Genomic DNA, 20,424 nt, shown 5'->3' with positions numbered 1-20,424 from the left:
TCAACATTAAAGGCATTGAAATTTTAATTAGGCACTTCTAAACAAAAACTTACTCAAGGTTAAATGGGTTGAATGGAAAAAAATAAAAAACTTTCCGTTCTATAAACTACTTTAATTCAAATGAGGAAGTGTTTTTATTATTCACATTCCTGGAATCTAGAATGAAATGTTTTTGATTATTTTTTATTCACACTAGCCACCTATGTATAAATAACGGCCATTTTAAAAAGCTATATAAATATTTGTACTTTTTATCATTAAGGGCATTGAAATTTTAATTAGGCACTTCTAACCAAAAATGTACAAAAGGTTAAATTGGTTGAGTGATAAATTAATAAAAAATATCCGTTCTATATATTGGTTTAATTCAAATGAGGAAGTGTTTTTATTGTTCACATTCTTGGAATCTAGAAGGAAATATTTTTGCTTATTTTTTATTCACACGAGCCAACTATGTATAAATAACGGCCATTTTAAAAAGCTGTATAAATATTTTGTATTTTTTATCATTAAGGGCATTGAAATTTTAATTACGCACTTCTAACCAAAAATGTACACAAGGTTAAACGGGTTGAGTGATAAAAAAATAAAAATTTTCCGTTCTATATATTGGTTTAATTCAAATGAGGAACTGTTTTTATTGTTCACATTCCTGGAATTCAGAAGGAAATGCTTTTTCTTATTTTTTATTCAGACGAGCCAACTATGTATAAATAAAGGCCATTTTAAAAAACTGTATAAATTTTTTATTTTTCATCATCAAGGGCATTGAAATTTTAATTAGGCACTTCTAAACAAAAACTAACTCAAGCTTAAATGAGTTGAGTGATAAAAAAATAAAAATGTTCTGCTCTATATATTGGTTTATTTCAAATGAGGAAATGTTTTTATTGTTCAAGTTCAGTTACTCAAGGTTAAATGGGTTGAGAAAGAGAAAAATAAAAAACTTTCAGTTCTGTAAACTACTTTAATTCAAATCAGGAAGTGTTTTCATTTTTCAAGTTCCTATAATCTAGAACGAAATTTGTTTGCTTATTTTTTATTCACACGAGCCAACTATGTATAAATAACGGCCATTTTAAAAAGCTTTATAAATATTTGTATTTTTTATCATTAAGGGCATTGAAATTTTAATTAGGCACTTATAATCAAAAACTTACTCAAGGTTAAATGGGTTGAATGGAAAAAAATAAAAAAACTTTCCGTTTTATAAGCTACTTTAATTCAAATGAGGAAAGGTTTTTATGGTTCACATTCCTGGAATCTAGAAGGAAATGTTTTTGCTTATTTTTTATTCCCACGAGCCAACTATCTATAAATGACGGCCATTTTAAAAAGCTGTATATACATTTGTATTTTTCATCATTAAGGGCATTTAAATTTTAATTAGGCACTTCTAAACAAAAACTTACTCAAGGTTAAATGGGTTGAATGGAAAAAAAATAAAAAACTTTCCGTTCTATAAACTACTTTAATTCAAATGAGGAGGGGTTTTTATTGTTCAAGTTCCTAGAATCTGAAAAGAAATGTGTTTGCTTATTTTTTATTCACACAAGCCAACTATCTATAAATAACGGCCATTTTAAAAAGCTGTATAAATATTTTGTAGTTTTCATCATTAAGGGCATTTAAATTTTAATTAGGCACTTCTAAACAAAAACTTACTCAAGATTAAATGAGTTGAGTGATAAAAAAAATAAAAATTTTCCGTTCTATATATTGGTTTAATTCAAATGAGGAAATGTTTTTATTGTTCAAGTTCCTATAATCTAGAACGAAATTTGTTTTCTATTTTTTTATTCACATGAGCCAACTATGTATAAATAACGGCCATTTTAAAAAGCTGTATAAATATTTGTATTTTTTATCACTAAGGCATTGAAATTTTAATTAGGCACTTCTAGTCAAAAACTTACTCAAGGTTAAGTGGGTTGAATGGAAAAAAATAAAAAAAACTTTCCGTTCCGTTTTTATAGTTCAAGTTCCTAGAATCTAGAAAGAAATGTGTTTGCTTATTTTTTTATTCACACGAGCCAACTATGTATAAATAACGGCCATTTTAAAAAGCTTTATAAATATTTGTATTTTTTATCATTAAGGGCATTGAAATTTTAATTAGGCACTTATAATCAAAAACTTACTCAAGGTTAAATGGGTTGAATGGAAAAAAATAAAAAAAATTCCGTTCTATAAACTACTTTAATTCAAATGAGGAAGTGTTTTTATTGTTCGAATTCCCGGAATCTAGAAGTAAATGTTTTTGCTTATTATACTCAGCGTGCTTTGCACACAGGGTATATTAACTTTGATTGGATAACGGTTGGTTGTACAGGTACAAAGGAATCGAGATAGATATAGACTTCCATATATCAAAATCATCAGTATCGAAAAAAATTTTATTTGATCCGTCCGTCCGTCCGTCTGTCCCTTAACAAGATAACTTGAGTAATATTGAGATATATTTACCAAATTCGGCACACTAACTTATCTGGATACAGAATATATTGGTATTAAAAATGAACGAAATCGGACGATAACCACGCCCACTTTTTATATACACAACATTTTGGAAAACGTAAAAAATCTGATTATTTAGTAATCAATACACCTAAAATGTTGGAATTTGACGTGTGGACTGATATTGAAACTCTTGATAAAAATTTGAAAAAAAAATTATTTAAAATGGGCGTGGCACGACCCACTTGTCATAAATTTTACAAATATTATTAATCATAAATCAAAAATCGTTCAACCTATCGTACCAAAATTCGGCAGATAGGTTGCCTTTACTATAGTGAATGCTTTGAAGAAAAATTAACGAAATCGGTTAAGGACCACGCCCACTTTTATATAACAGATTTTTAAAAGGGTCGTGGACGAATAAAATAAGCTATATCTTTGCGAAAAAGAGCTTTATATCAGTGGTATTTCATTTCCCAAGTGGATTTATAACAACAAATAGGAACAATTTCAAATTTAAAAAAATGGGCGTGGCACCGCCCCTTTTATGGCTAAGCAATTTCCTGTTTCGGGACCCATAACTCGAAGAAAAATCAACAGATCGTAATTAAATTGGGTACACAAATTTTCCTTATAGCAGGAAATATTTCTAGAAAAAAAATCGAGATTGGTTAAAGACCACGCCCAATTTTATATAAAAGATTCTGCAAAGGGTCGTAGACGAAAATAATAAGCTATATCCTTGCGAAAAAGAGCTTTGTATCAATAGAATTTTACTTTCTAAATTAAATTATAACATTAAATTGGAAATCTCTAAAATATTTGAGAAAGGGTGTGGCACCGCCTCTTTTTTATAACTAAGCAATTCGGGAGCCATAACTGGAAGAAAAATTAATATATCACACATATTTTCCTTATAGCAGAAAATATTTCTAGGAAAAATGGATTGGATCGACCACGGCAACTTCGATATAAAACAAGCTTAAAAGGGTCGTACACTAGAATAATAATCTGTAATGATTTTTCACTTATCAAGTTTTATTGTAAGAGGAAATGGGGACAAAAATTTTTTTGTAAACGGGCGGTGCCACGTGTTATGTAGAAAATAATTTATCTGTAATGAAATGAACAAATGAAGTTCACGCTGAGTATATAATGTTCGGTTACACCCGAACTTAGACACCTTTATTTGTTTTTTATTAACACTACCCTACTTTGTGTAAATAACGCCCAGTTTAGAAAGCTGTATAAATATTTTGTATTTTGCATCATTAAGGGCATTGAAATGTTAATTAGGCACTTCTAACCAAAAATTTACTTAAGGTTAAATGGGTTGGGTGATAAAAAAAATAAAAATATTCCGTTCCATAAATTGCTTTAACTCAAATAAGGAAGTGTTTTTATTGTTCGAATTCCTGGAATCTACAAGTAAACGAGTTTGCTTATTTTTTATTCGCAAGACCCAACCAAGTATAAATAGCGCCCACAAAATTGATCTTGATGTAGTTTATACTTAATTCAACTAAAATGAAGTTTTGCAATTATTTCGCTCTTTCGTTTGCCATGGTTAGCCACCTTTTGACTTTCACGAATTCGGAAAATCGCATATTAGATGGCAGTAATGCGAATATACAGAATAATCGTCATTTGGTTTCAATACATTATAACGGGGATTACATATGTGTTGGTTCACTAATTACTGAGCATAAGGTGATTTCAGCTATAAATTGCCATAGGGAAAATTTGAACTTATTCACTGTTATAGCTGGCGTAGCGAATTTACATGATACAACCTACTATAGATAATCTAAAAATGTGGCGTTTCTGTATGAGCAACCAGGAGCGGGTAATGTGCGTTTATCTTTGTTTAAATTGCATTCACCGTTTACCATGACAACAAAAGTAGGCACAAAAGAATACGGTTGCGATTTCCAAACGCCTTGCACTGTTCAAATGAAAGTTTGTGGATGGGGTTGGACAACTGCAGAAAATGGCAGCCCTTCGGATACACTCCAATGTAAACCGGCTTCTTTCTGCGCTCATAATGTTATTTTTTTTAACACACTAGGGTTTACTATTTTAGACTCATTGATTTCTAATTATGGAGATTTTGGGGCACCGGCCGTTATGGGTGATCGAATTTGTGCGGTGTTCACACATAATAACAACGGTGGTAGTGCTTTTATAGCCCTAAATAATGAAAATTTACGATGGATAAATGAATACACGGGATAACTATATCTGTATTCCCATCAGAAGTCTAAATGGCGATATGTATTTTTGTGTTATCTATAAATAAATGTATATAATTGCGATTTAAAAAAAAAATATTTTTTATTGTTTGCAATGAGAGTGTGACACATTCAAATGCCTTGAGTTGTGAGGTCAAATTTTATTCTTAGTGCTTTATGGATGGCTCTGGCAAACTCCGTGTAAAAAAGCTGTTGCAATCAACCTTATGGAAATCAATGTATTTTGTTATTGACTCCATAGCATAACGCTTTAGTGATAACCATAACTTAGATAAGCAATTTCCTTTTGGTTGAAGTTGTAACGTAGCAAAATGCTACGTCACAATAACCCACTCACAAGCCCTAACATTAAATATGTACATACCCTATCATTTAAATATACATACCCTACGATCGCCCTGCACAGCGAACAACCATCCGCACATAATATACCATGTAAATATACATACCCTACGATCGCCTTGCACAGCGAACAACCACCCGCACATAGTATGCCAAGTACCAACAGCGAACAACCAAACATACTCAGCACGTGTGGTACTGACTATCTGGCGTGCATTTTTCATTCGCTATCATAATGAGGAGTTATTGATGAGCTGAATTCTTAACCATTTTATACGCTAACAAGTATGAAATGGCAAACGCCACAACTCACTGCATACTTCACCTAGGTGAAACTGCGCCCTCCTTGCCCGCCGCTGTCAAGCATTAACCGTAGGGGCACCACCGTAATCCGCCCAATCCGTAAGCTTTCTCTGGGGTAAGATACTTGATTATCACCACCGTTTCCTGAAAACTGCAACCCGTACTGTCATCTTTCCGCCGCTCCTGCGCTATTATCCGTGGTGTCTCTCTCTCTCTCTCTCTCTCTCTCTCTCTCTCTGGGATCAAAGGCTGCCGGCATCGAAAGGCAAAAGCCGCATCGTGTGTGTGTGTGTGTTCGGAACAAAACAACAACTAATTGTGTTATTAATTGGTAGAGGTTAGTGGGACCTTCGCCTGACCCTGGAGCGGCTGAGCTTACCTCAGCCTTCGACAAAACCCACCTCACAAATGGCGCCCGAGCAGGGACCCATCTCCGGAGAGGAAAGTGTAAAAGCAACAACGAGCACCAGCACACCGGGAGATGGGCCACCGAACACGCAATCACAATCAGAGGACAACACCCACCTATTGAATACCGACAGCTTGAACTCTGTGGATATATTCGCTGAAGAAAGAGAGACTCATCGAGGAGTGCAAGAGATACCGGATATTTGTTAACGGCAGCACTGTCGCCGAGCTACGCATTGCGCTCAGTGCCTACGTCAAGGCAAAACGAAATCGCAAGTCAACTGAAAATCTGCTGAGAGAGGTTGAAGACAAAATCAAGGCAGAAGAGAATAGCCAAATTAAAACCCCCCTCGACCAAACTCCCTCCATCCATGTGACTACACCGTCTGCAGTTACAAAGGCCAATCAACGACCGTCACCACCCCGTACCGAGTTAACCGACGCCGAAATAATGAATACGGTCCGCCGATGGGATGTCCATTTCACGGGGGGAGAAACGCTTTATGACTTTTTGGAGAGAATTGAGGAGCTGGCCGAGTGCTATAGCATTCCATTGGACAGATTGCTCCCAACGCTTCCAGAGACGTTGCGCGGAAAGGCATTGCAATGGTTCCGTGTACGCAAAGCCGAGATACCCTCGTGGGCACAGTTCCGCACAGCGGCCGAGCAATTCTTCCTACCCAGACGGCATCTACACCAACTAGAGGACGCCATACGCCAGAGGAGACAGCAGGGGCGGGAAAAGGCTAAGGATTACATTCTCACCATGCAAACCATGATCCGACAACATCCAATTATGTCACGAGAGAACTACCTAGAACGCATTTACGACGGGCTGCGCGTCGAATACCGGTTATTCGCAAAGCGTAGCGAGTTCCGAACCATTGAAGAGCTGATGGAGCTCACCGACGAATTCGAGTTGCTACAATTAGAGGCCACCAGACAAAGCAGACAAACAGCGCATTCTTTATCACCGTTGACCGAAGAATATAGCCGAGAGGAATCCTGTTGGAGATGCAAGGAGCGAGGACATATGCGCCACCAATGCCGAAAAGCCCGAAGACTATTTTGCTCCAGATGTGGTCGGGACAACGTTATGTCCAGAGATTGCAGGTGCGATAATGCGAGCACCTTGACTACCGTCAGGCTACGACACGGGAAAATACCACAATCAGCAGCCATCGACGAACAACCGCTGAATGAAAAGATGGATGGCCGTCACTACGTCAAGCTCACTATCGAAGGGTTAAACGTCCGAGCCTTGGTGGACACCGGCGCAACGCTCACCTACGTGGGTGACACTATACGCAAGCATCTGGAAGGCAAGAAAATAGCATGCGCACCCAGCGTCCGCAACGTACAGCTCGCCGATAGGACGTGCGTTGTTAGTTCGTACACCTACCAAGTAACCATACTCTGTAACAATAAACCGACCCACATGCGAGTGTCCACCCTGCCAAATTTGGCTGAATACATGATTCTAGGCATGGATTTTCTCAGGGAAAGGGGGCTCACCCTCACCTTAGATGGAAACTTATTACCGCCAGCCACGCCAACCCAGAACACCATAATTGCAAAACTAAGTACCGTGACAGAAGGAAAGCATTTAAGAGCAACTCAAAACGCCGAACGAGCAGTTTTTTTAAACCACCACCAACGGATATTCGGGGGAATAACTGGTCCCAGTAGGGCAGCAGAACACGTAATCTCGCTGAAACACGATCGCCCGTTAAAACAGCGATATTGCCCACGGAACTCAGCGATGCAACAGATAAAAAATGCGGAAGTCGACGAACATCGAATAACCCACAACTTCACAGCCGCATACGCCCCCCATGAAACCCCGACCGAAAGAGCTAACAGGGTAATCAAGACAATGATAGCGCAGCGCTCAAAAGCCGATCACCGCACCTGGAACAGGGAAGTCCCGCAAACCGCTTTCACTATGAATACAGCACATCACGAAGCAACCCAAGCATTGGCTGCTGAAATCAACTTTGGAAGAAGCATCGAGACAGCCCAGCAAATACGCACCGAAGGCGCCGTCCCCGAAGAATCACCGACAGTATCCCCAACAATAACCGACCTAAGGGAGAAGATCAATAAGAATCTGGCTAAAGCAGGTAAGACACAGAAAAAATACTACGATCTGCGCCGTAGACCCTGGAAACCACAGGTTGGGGGAAAAGGTGATGAAACGAGAGCACCCGCTCTCCTCCGCGGTCAATCAATGTACACAAAAATTAGCACCAAAGTTCTCCGGACCCTATGTGGTAGGAAAATACATATCATCCAATACCGCCCAGCTGAGATACACCGAAGAGCACCACAAACGGACAGCGCATACAGATCTACAGGACTTAAAACCCTACGCTGACGAACGCTCACTCACTACCGAACAGTAATCACCACCTAACACAACACGTACATAAATCTGCTCTTATCATTACAGATTACGATGCGTCAGCCAGTCCCACCGGATTCGCCACAAACGGTAAAGGAATGGCCATGGCCACCCAACAAGGCGATTATACAGCGGGTACAAATATTTCACGGCTTTATCCCAACTTGATGCAAACAGTACACCCGCTGCTAAGCATAAGCGAGTGCGCAGACAACACAACCGACCGTAAAAAGATAGAAGACAAAACAGCTCGACCCACCGAAACAGAGGCACCGGAAAAGATAAGCGAAAATCAAAAAGAGAATATAAGGATTAACCTGGGCACCACCGTAATCTTAGGCTCCGATGCATTCAATATTTTTTATATTTTTTTTTAATTATTTTTTTATTTATTTTATTGCATGGTAAAAATTGTAAAAAAAAAAAACAAAAAACAACAAAAAAAAAACAAAAATCCATGCAACCTTAGAAAAAAAAAGGAGTTCAATTTCTTTTTTATTTATATAAAGCCATACAGATAAAAAAAAAAACCTTTTTATACACGCTACTAGTAAGAAGAAAAGAATATACTTTTATATGAATTGTTGCTACCACAAAAAAAAAAAAAAAAAACAAAAAAACAACACGTGGAGAAAGAGATATATTTTCTTAGTAATACACACCATTCCTCAAACCACATAATATGCCGTTGCGACTTTCTTGTTAGCTTGAGCAAATCATTGTCACAAATCTTTTTTGTTAACAATTGTAAATATAAGTTGAAAACAATTTTTTTTTTTTTGATGAATGATTGAACGTAACATATACATCATAAAAATTTACCTCAAAAACTAAGAAAAAAAATATATTGTTCAAATATATACCCTTTTTTTTGACTCCAAAACACCTTTCAAACAAAATGTTCAACTTTATACAAACACTCCTACAAAAGAAAAAAAGGAGACTTACACATGAATTTCAGTTAATTAGTATTAAGCTAAAAGAAGAATTTTTTTTTCATAAACAAAAAAATAATACAATGTACAATGTTTTTTATGCTGATTTATATACAAGTTTAGAAAAAAAAAAAACAGATATATATATATATAGAAGTAAATATATGAATAAAAAGAAATACCGGACAACAAACACACACACGTGCGTCAGCCGCGCCACCTCCGAGGCGGTAACAAAATACCGGGACCACTTGGTCCACGGCAGCGCAGGCCTTAAGGCCACAAACTCCCGAATGCCAAAGTTTTTTTTTCCCTTGAAGTGGGAGGGGCACAAGCCCTAACATTAAATATGTACATACCCTATCATTTAAATATACATACCCTACGATCGCCCTGCACAGCGAACAACCATCCGCTTATAATATACCATGTAAATATACATACCCTACGATCGCCTTGCACAGCGAACAACCACCCGCACATAGTATGCCAAGTACCAACAGCGAACAACCAAACATACTCAGCACGTGTGGTACTGACTATCTGGCGTGCATTTTTCATTCGCTATCATAACGAGGAGTTATTGATGAGCTGAATTCTTAACCATTTTATACGCTAACAAGTATGAAATGGCAAACGCCACAACTCACTGCATACTTCACCTAGGTGAAACTGCGATCTCCTTGCCCGCCGCGGTCAAGCATTAACCGTAGGAGCACCACCGTAATCCGCCCAATCCGTAAGCTTTCTCTGGGGTAAGATACTTGATTATCACCACCGTTTCCTGAAAACTGCAACCTCCGCCGCTCCTGCGCTATTATCCGTGGCGTCTCTCTCTCTCTCTCTCTCTCTCTCTCTGGGATCAAAGGCTGCCGGCATCGAAAGGCAAAAGCCGCATCGTGTGTGTGTGCGTGTTCGGAACAAAACAACAACTAATTGTGTTATTAATTGGTAGAGGTTAGTGTGACCTTCGCCTGACCCTGGAGCGGCTGAGCTTACCTCAGCCTTCGACAAAACCCACCTCACAAAGTGCATAACTGAGCCTAGCCTAGCAGTTCACCAATAATGAATTAGTTTCTTTCAAACGTCAAAAAATCCCTGGAAATTGGGGAAAATATCAAAAGATGTTTGGAATATTTGCTCTTTTACTACCTTTATATTAATTCTCTTTCATGTTTTTCCCCTCATTTCCAGACGAATTTTTGACCCACGGAAAAGTCTTTTTCGGTAACTTCCCGCTGACCTAAACACTTGATAATTAGAACATAGTTCAGATCTGGGAGACATTACAATGCAAGTGAAAAAAAATCTGCTAGGTAGCGCCCGAACTTGGCCTTTCTTACTTGTTTCTCCTGATAAAGGCACTAGGACTAATTTGAAAGGTAGTCATTTGGTTCCACACCTACTTTCTATGATGCGCAGGGCTTGTTGCAAGCGATTTGATATTGTTTCCTTGTACATACCTGAAATGTAGATTACTTAGTCATCTGCTTACCATTTTTTATGAAAGCCATTAGATTTCAGTCACTGAAGGAGGTAATTTATTACTAGGGTACACAGGAGTGAAGAGAATGCACTTTCATGATGGCATACTGCAGTAAACCCAGTTGACCCGCTCCACACTGATTTCCATCTTTTTAGCATGGATAGCACTCAGCAAAAGATCATTTGGTTTATATCCTTACCAATCATAGCCTGCTCAATAGTTTGATATGTTGGGTTATTGAAAGATATAGCGACAAAAGCGCAGAGGGATATAGATTTAAACTAAAAAGCATTTTAAATTGTTTTCGTGAGGCTTTCAATAGCCATCTTTGTGAGTATTCATGATTTATAGGCAAATCCACTCCTACACAGTTTAAGTTTATTTGATGTAGTAGAAAATGACCTAATTGGTAAATACGAAGGGGATAGGTGCTATGGTTTCTCTAGCTTTACTAAGAATCTTCCTTAACCTCAGTCCACCTGTTTGGAATGTAGCCGATCAATAGTAGTGTTTTATATGCGTTGGCTAAGGTTAAGCCCCCATTACTGATACTTAGCATAGACTTGACTTGACTTGGCGTAAACTTGGCAACTTAGCCACGATTATACACCACTTGGCGCATAAAATCTGGCATCATAATCAGCGTTGAATTTATTTTTTAATAAATGTCAATTTGTATGACAAAATGTCAAAATGAAATGGAAACAAACAAATGGCATCTCAAAATGTAAACGTCACTTAGAACTTACATAGAAAATCAAAATTCAACAGACTTCTAAGTCAAGTTAAGTTTTGAGTAATCAGTAACATGCAATGTTCATTTAACAGAACTGTAAGTGACAGTTCGCAAGCCAAGTCAAGTCTATGCTAAGTATCAGTAATGGTTTATTTGCTGCTGTAACAGACAGGGATAAACATCGTCTGTCCCTGGTGAATTTAATGGGCTGAAATTAGACAAAGAGAGTGGTGATCTTTGTCGCTAGCCTTTTTTTCTCTGCCACTATATGCTATACAATCTGGAAAGTGAGTTTTAAGTAAGAGATTACTCAGAAATAAGAAGACTTTAATTAAAAAGCTCATGCATTATTCATAATTAAATTATGCGGACTTAATTTCAGTGAAAGCATTTCTTAAATCTGTATCCTGCTTAACTGCTGCTGCTGCTGCACTACAATCAAACATTAAAAAGTATTAGTATCGCCTGTGATCGAAATTCGACCAACGTGGATTTTTTCCAACTCAGTCTATGCATCAATTTTTGGAATTATAGCAAACTGGTCTAACTTACTCAACTTTTTCTTTAATATTTTGCATTTGATCTAAGACTTTGTACTTTTCAATTGTATGTTCTTAAGTTTTCTACAAACTTTTCACATGTAATTATAACGTTTTGGTATGGAGCTCCTAAACCAAAAATTTTAAAAAATATGTAAAATCAAATGAAATTGACATATAATTATGGTGAAATTACTTGAAATTGAATTTAAAAATAGGTTTTTCCACAGATCCCCGTTGGCGCGCTACCGAAGTTAGTTTTGGGAGCTCGGTTCCCCAGTAGGCCTATATCAGTCATACACATATATCGCCCATTTACTTAAATAGTGTCATAATTCAAAAATCACCAACGTTTAGTTAAAAACGTAGAAATTTGCTAAAGGAATTTAGCCTATTTCACGCCACCCATTTAATTTTGTATAAATACATATGTATCTAATAAGTAAGTGTGACACAAAACAAAAATTTCGGGTAGAATATGAAAATATAAAAAAATTATGTAATGAGAAAGAAGGGAGAGTTTACTAAAAAAATGTTTATTTAAAGAAAAAAACAAAGTACTTAAATTGCGAAAAAATTAAGTGAAGTGAACAAACATATGCACGTAATTAATTTATATTAAATTTGTAAACACTCCATTTCATGAATATATATGACCATATCTACCATAAAATATCGTCTGTGAACGATATAATACTAAGATATAACAAAGCAGAATAAATTAGAAAGAAAAGAAAAACAAATAAACACATTGAAATTAGTTACGCAAACATATTTACTGAAACGAAATTAATTTCATAGCTTTAAGCGACATAAACAAATTAGAGTTATGGGATCTAAGCATCCGATTAATGGATATATAATCCAACAAAGTTAGCCTAATAATAAAAATAGTAGGTAATATACTGCCTATGAAATACGGCCGCTATGATGCCGGTTGCTGCTTTGGCCTAAAATCAAAAACGTTTTTGGGACCTTTTTTTTGTTTCGTTTAATATACAACGTGAAACTTTCCGATTCAGTGAAGTTGCGTTTAAATAATAATAAACCAATTTGAAATAAGAGAATATATAATAAAATAAAATAAGCAATAGAATAAAAATAAAATAAATTAGCGTAAAAGGCAATATAAAAAATTTAATGTTATATTATTGTAACTTTTTTGTTTTTTATGTGCAGTATGAGACGTACTTTATCTAAAATGAGGATTAAATATGCATATGCAAAAACATTTTCGGGCAAATTTGCCATTAATTGTTATAAATAAATTTAGTTAGTTTCAACAAAAGTTAACTCATAATTTGTGATTTCATGTTTTTTTTGAAAACAACTAAAATAAAAAGCAAAGAATCTGTTAAATAAAGACCCATGTATTTACGTGTAAGTGAAATTTGCCACAAAAAATGGGCCGGTCAAAAATTAATTCTATTTAAGATTTTTGGGTACGCTACAAATTATTTTGGAACAATTTTTTTGAATTTTGGTAGAGGCTATTATAGGTAAGTGTCAACAATGGGAAACCTTGTTTTAATCTTTCACCGTGTAGCGCGTGCGCTTATGTAGGTTTGTGTCTTAGAGCATAATTGGTCCAAAGATAGCGCGGTTTTGTGCAAGAAAGTAAATATCCGTATTTGGAGAGATTGCTGGATTTACAAAAAACTTCTTCTATTAATCATAAACAAATAGAGTAATATTTTTTAACAAAAATAGGCCTATGCACAGCGGCTGATCCATACGAATCGATTCATATCATTTTTATATGATTTTGCGTATGCTAACTATACGAAACCGCCTGTCAATTGTATGGAAATTTTGTTAGCATGTTAATACATAGATTGTGTGGAATAATTTTAGGCGCGCCCTAAGGGCGTTGGATTTTTGTTAGCATTGCTTTTATAAGCAGTACTTTCGCTCTTCACTATTACATCAATATTATTATCTGTATTTAATTAGCGAGGCGTGCTAATATTGTTTTATACAATTGTTTTTTTATTGGTATTAGAGAAAAATTACAACGTTTAAAAACGGCGTAACCATCGCCTGGATATGTTTCTTAATTTCACTTCCTCATCAGCTAGCTTCTCGGGAGCTGAGTATTGAACTCGAAATCTCCAACATTCATCCTTTATACTAATGTAGCTTTTCATACACTTTTTTTCTTGAATTGAAAAAAAGGCAAGTATTTTTCTTCTCAGTGTACATATTTGCTAAATAAATATATGCATTTGTATATTTTATGCTTATATTTACATAAAGGGCTAGTAAGTTGCTGTTATGCAATAAATTTTGCATACTCACGCATTTATATGTTTAATATGCTTAAGAATTTAAGTATTGTTGTTAAGTATTTTTGAGCCTCTTGAGTGCTGTAAAACGCATACTTAATAGAGTATTTTTTTTTTTTATTTTTTGTTGTTATATAACAAGTTATTATTTGCTTAATGCAAAAAATGTGCATAAATCTGATTTTACGTGCTGTTGCATTAAAAACTACGCAATAATTACGTATTTGAGTAATATGAGTTTTACGAATAATGTTTTAAAATGTTTATAAAGTTTTTAGTTAATCTCGGACAGTTTTAGTACGTAAAAATTTCATTTTGAGATTTTATGCCGCAAAATATTAAGCAATAAAATAAATAAATATTCGGAGTGTAATTAAGATAAGCTATAGAGTATGGCTTTCCGGGTACTTCAGAATATGCTGTTACAAATCTTAAAAAATCCTCGATAATACTGCGCCTTCTGTAATCGTTCAAATCAGTAATAAACACACGCAAATTTTATTTATACAAAATGAACGTTTTATGTAGAAGCACTACTACGATAGTAGTACTTGACAATAAAATTACTCGCGTACTTCACTTACAACTTTTTAAAATCAAATTAGTTAACTATTTCTTAGCTTGCGCTGCTTTTTTACCTTCATTGTACTGTTTTATTGATTGTTACAAAGGTCTAGACTTTTCACGAAACACCTTTTTGATTAGTTTCTTATATTCTGTATTTCATATTTTGAGTTTGGATATATAAAATTGTAATTGATTTTTATAAAAGGCTATGTGCACTCTTTATGTATATCTCTGCATCTCACATTCTCTGTTGCATATCTATGCATATGTGGGTGTGTGTGCTCTTTTTATAGCTTTGTATATGGATTTGTGGCTGTTTTCTATTTGATGTGGCTGCCTTGATGTTGTTGTTTTCCAGCATTTATTACTATAGGCATAGTGACGTATCGAAGCCACACATATTCGCCGCAATAATATCAGTTCAAAATGTAAACATATGAAAGGAATTGAAAAAATGTATATAGAATTGCCATTGCAAAGTGAAAAGATCCATTTTGAAAGCAGATACCCTTTTGGCCCCCTGTGTAAACATTTGAATATTCAAGCGAAGGTTTTTTAATCTGTTGTATGCCTACTTCCATTATACCGAACATACAGCATATCTTCCGCCTACTTGTTTATTTGAAATATGTAATGTGTTATGGAACCTTACTTGTATACTTACTATGGGCTGACAACTGTATAAAAGTTGTACCAAGTTTACCTGATAGCGAGAAGAAATTGGGTGGTGTCTGTCCGCGTGCGTCTAGCTCTCCCGGAGCTTCAGCCTCTTATGTGGATTCGTTAGACAAACAACCAACCAAACCATCAATTGACACAAACCCAAGGCCTAAGAAGAAAAATTACACGCACACGTATGGGTTGCGAAGGAATAATTTCAAACGCTTTAAATGACCATCGAATAAAACGTTAGCAAAAGTAACACAATACTGCCTTTGCCTCGCGGTTCTACTGCTCATAATTTACCGCGCTTAACCCACCCTTCATTACTTCTAAGATCTTAGCGAGAAATCCCAATATAATGATAACAGGAATTGATTTCAGGCCATAATAAGAAATTAACTAACAATCCATTAAACAAAACGTTTTATTTACCTTGACTTGGCAGGCAGGCCGCATGGTCGCATGCACGGCCGTTGTGAACGAATTTTGTAATTGAAATTTAAGTAACTTCCCGATAAGCTACAAGCTTGAAACTTGGAACATCCGCTAGGTGGCGCAAGGATCGAGATATTCACAAAAATCGTATTTGTGGTCCGATTTGGTTCATATTTGAAACACATAATACATCTATATGTATAACAAGTAAGGAAGGCTAAGTTCGGGTGTAACCGAACATTACATACTCAGTTGGGAGCTATGAAGACAAAATAAGGGAAAATCACCATGTAGGAAAATGAACCTAAGGTAACCCTGGAATGTGTGTGTATGACATGCGTATCAAATGGAAGGTATTAAATAGTATTTTAAGAGGGAGTGGCCATAGTTCTATAGGTGGACGCCATTTAGGGATATCGCCATAAAGGTGGACCAGGGCTGACTCTAGAATTTGTTTGTACGATATGGGAATCAAATGAAAGGTGCTAATGAGTACTTTAAAACGGAGTGGGCCTTAGTTCTGTAGGTGGGTGCCTTTTCGAGATATCGCCATAAAGGTTTAATGAGTATTTTAAAAGAGCGTCGGCCTTAGTTCTATAGGTGGACGCCTTTTCGAGATATCGCCATAAAGTTGGACCAGGGGTGACTGTAGAATTTGTTTCTACGATATGGGAATCAAATGAAAGGTGTTAATGAGTACTTTAAAAGGGAGTGGGCCTTAGTTCTGTAGGTGGGTGCCTTTTCGAGATATCGCCATAAAGGTGGACCAGGGGTGACTTTAGAATTTGTTTGTACGATATGGGTATCAAATGAAGGGTGTTAATGAGTATTTTAAAAGGGAGTGGGCCTTATTTTTGTGGGTGGACGCCTTTTCGAGATATCGCCATAAAGGTGGCCAGGGCTGACTCTGGAATTTGTTTGTACGATATGGGTATCAAATGAAAGGCGTTAATGAGTGTTTTAAAAGGGAGTGGGCCTAAGTTCTATAGGTGTACGCCTTTTCGAGATATCGCCATAAAGGTGGACCAGGGGCGACTCTATAATGTGTTTGAACGATATGGGTATCAAATAAAGGTATTAATGAGGGTTTTAAAAGGGAGTGGTGGTAGTTGTATATGTGAAGGCGTTTTCGAGATATCGACCAAAATGTGTACCTGGATGACCTAGAACATCAACTGTCGGGTACCGCTAATTTATTTATGTATGTAATATCACGAACAGTATTCCTGCCAATATTTCAAAGGCTTTTGATTTCGCCCTGCAGAATTTTTTCATTTTCTTCTACTTAATATGGTAGGTGTCACACACATTTTACAAAGTTTTTTTCTAAAGTTATATTTTGCGTCAATAAACCAATCCAATTACCATTTTTCATCCATTTTTTCGTATTTGGTATAGAATTATGGCATTTTTTTAATTTTCGATATAAAAAAAGTGGGCGTGGTCACTGTCGGATTTCGGCCATTTTTTATACCAATACAAAGTGAGCTCCGATAAGTACGTGAACTAGGTTTAGTAAAGATATATCTCTTTTTGCTCAAGTTGCCGTGTTAAGGGCCGAGCGGAAGGACAGACTGTCGACTGTGTATAAAAACTGGGCGTGTCTTAAAACCGATTTCGCCGCTTTTCACAGAAAACAGTTATCGTCCTAGAATCTAAGCCCCTACCAAATTTCACAAGGATTGGTAAATTTTTGTTCGACTTATGGCATTAAAAGTATATTAGACAAATTAAATGAAAAAGGGCGGAGCCACGCCCATTTTTAAATTTTCTTTTATTTTTGTATTTTGTTGCACCATATCATTACTGGGGTTGAATATTGACATAATTGACTTATATACTGTAAAGTATTAAATTTTTTGTTAAGATTTTACTTTAAAAAAACTTTTTTTTAAAAGTGGGCGTGGTCGTTCTCCTAGTTTGCTAATTTTTGTTAAATATACATATAGTAACAGGAGTAACGTTCCTGCCAAATTTCAGCATGATAGCTTCAACGACTGCCAAATTACAGCTTGCAAAACTTTTAAATTACCTTCTTTGAAAAGAGGCGGTGCCACGCCCATTGTCCAAAATTTTACTAATTTTCTATTTTGCGTCATAAGTTCAACTCACCTATCAAGTTTCATCGCTTTATCCATCCTTGGTAATGAATTATCGCACTTTTTCGGTTTTTCGAAATTTTCGATATCGAAAAAGTGGGCGTCCGATATCGTTCATTATAAATAGCGATTTGGGATGAGTGCCCAGGAACCTACATACCAAATTTCATCAAGATACCTCAAAATTTTCTCAAGTTATCGTGTTAACGGACAGACGGACGGACGGACGGACATGGCTCAATCAAATTTTTTTTCGATACTGATGATTTTGATATATGGAAATCTATATCTATCTCGATTCTTTTATACCTGTACAACCAACCGTTATCCAATTAAAGTTAATATACTCTGTGAGCTCTGCGCAACTGAGAATAAAAATGAAATTGTGTATGTGTGTGTATTCGCTATGGAAACGTATTTTCCACACTTCAATCATCACCAAATTTTGGCTATAGGTTCCTTCGATCAACAGGAAGGTTTTAGGCTAAAAATAATTTCGATATATAAAAGGGGCGTGGCACCTCCCATACAAATGGAAACGTTGGAACTGCATAACTCTGAAGGTATACATGCCAGAACATTGACATTCAGTAAGGAGTTATATGAGATCAATCCCTAACACCACCAAGAAAATGTGGAATTAGGAAAAAGGGGGCGCGGCACCTCCCATACAAATGGAATATATCATACTGCATATCTCTGGATGTAGTTATTGTAGGATAATAAAAATTGGTAAGGAGCTATATGATGTTAAAATGTGGAATGGGGAAAAAAGGGGTGTGGCACCTTCCCATAAATGGAATTTTTTAGAACTGTGGCTGCCGTACAAACTTAGGTTATTTTAACACCTAAAGTTTGACTGCATTATTGAGTTTGGCTGATATTCCTTTTGGACGTTTAGTAATCTGCCGTCTTTAAAAAAAATTGTCAGCTTCAATTTATCTACATCTATACATGTGACCCGTTCTATGAATAGGTGGCTTATGACTCAAAAAAGAAACTGCGAGAAACAGATGTTAAAGATTAACAATGCATTTCTTCAATTTCTTAGTAGTAGTAATTTTTTTTTGAGTCATAAGCTACCTTTTCATAGCTCGGGGCACATATATAAAAATGGATGTCCGTTTGTGTGAAGCTTATAGAATCAAAAACTATCCGGTCGATTTTGTTCAATCTTTCACATAAGTTGCGTATACCTCACTCGGTGGTTTGCACATAGGTTTGGTTGCGATCGATGCACCTGGACCCGGGTACCCCTAGAATGTGTTTATAGAATATGGATACCAAATGAAAGCTGTTGATGACTGCTTTAGTAGAGGGTAACTTTCATACCTATGGTGACTAGGGTCTAGAGATATAGGCCAAAACGTGAGCCCGTGAACGACTAGACAGTATTTTTACATTATGGGTATCAAATTGAAGCTCTGTATGAGTTTTAATACAGGGTAGTTTTTATACCTATTGGTGACTAGGGTCTCGAAATATAGGCCAAAACGTGGACCCGGGTACCCCTAGAATGTGTTTATAGAATATGGATACCAAATGAAAGCTGTTGATAACTTCTTTAGTAGAGGGTAATTTTCATACCTATTGGTGACTAGGGTCTCGAGATATATGCCAAAACGTGAGCCCGTGAACGACTAGACAGTGTTTTTACATTATGGGTATCAAATTGAAACTCTGTATGAGTGCTTTAATACAGGGTAGTTTTTATACCTATTGGTGACTAGGGTCTCGAAATATAGGCCAAAACGTGGACTCTGGTACCCCTAGAATATGTTTATAGAATATGGATACCAAATGAAAGCTGTTGATAACTTCTTTAGTAGAGGGTAATTTTCATACCTATTGGTGACTAGGGTCTCGAAATATAGGCCAAAACGTGGACTCTGGTACCCCTAGAATGTGTTTATAGAATATGGATACCAAATGAAAGCTGTTGATAACTTCTTTAGTAAAGGGTAATTTTCATACCTATTGGTGACTATGGTCTCGAGATATAGGCCAAAACGTGAGCCCGTGAACGACTAGACAGTGTTTTTACATTATGGGTATCAAATTGAAGCTCTGTATGAGTTTTAATACAGGGTAGTTTTTAGACCTATTGGTGACTAGAGTCTCGAAATATAGGCCAAAACGTGGACCCGGGTACCCCTATAATGTGTTTATAGAATATGGATACCAAATGAAAGCTGTTGATAACTTCTTTAGTAGAGGGTAATTTTCATACCTATTGGTGACTAGGGTCTCGAGATATAGGCCAAAACGTGAGCCCGTGAACGACTAGACAGTGTTTTTACATTATGGGTATCAAATTGAAGCTCTGTATGAGTTTTAATACAGGGTAGTTTTTATACCTATTGGTGACTAGGGTCTCGAAATATAGGCCAAAACGTGGACCCGGGTACCCCTAGAATGTGTTTATAGAATATGGATACCAAATGAAAGCTGTTGATAACTTCTTTAGTAGAGGGTAATATTCATACCTATTGGTGACTAGGGTCTCGAGA

At 36.3% G+C, this 20,424-nt stretch overlaps 1 protein-coding gene across 1 annotated transcript; it reads left to right on the top strand.

Annotated features, from left to right (window-relative positions):
• The first annotated feature begins 5,394 nt into the window (after positions 1 to 5,394).
• Positions 5,395 to 10,036, top strand: LOC137233642 (uncharacterized). The gene is made up of 2 exons (XM_067756845.1): positions 5,395 to 7,888; positions 8,218 to 10,036. Exons 1-2 carry the CDS (start codon positions 6,217 to 6,219, stop codon positions 8,544 to 8,546), a joined length of 2,001 nt encoding a protein of 666 aa, XP_067612946.1. The 5' UTR covers positions 5,395 to 6,216; the 3' UTR covers positions 8,547 to 10,036.
• Positions 10,037 to 20,424: the final 10,388 nt, after the last annotated feature.

Source organism: Eurosta solidaginis, chromosome 5 (genome assembly GCF_040869045.1).
Source record: "Eurosta solidaginis isolate ZX-2024a chromosome 5, ASM4086904v1, whole genome shotgun sequence".
NCBI classification, from domain to species: Eukaryota; Metazoa; Arthropoda; class Insecta; order Diptera; family Tephritidae; genus Eurosta; species Eurosta solidaginis.
Note: the sequence above shows the minus strand (reverse complement) of the source record. Positions and strands in the feature narration are given on the sequence as shown.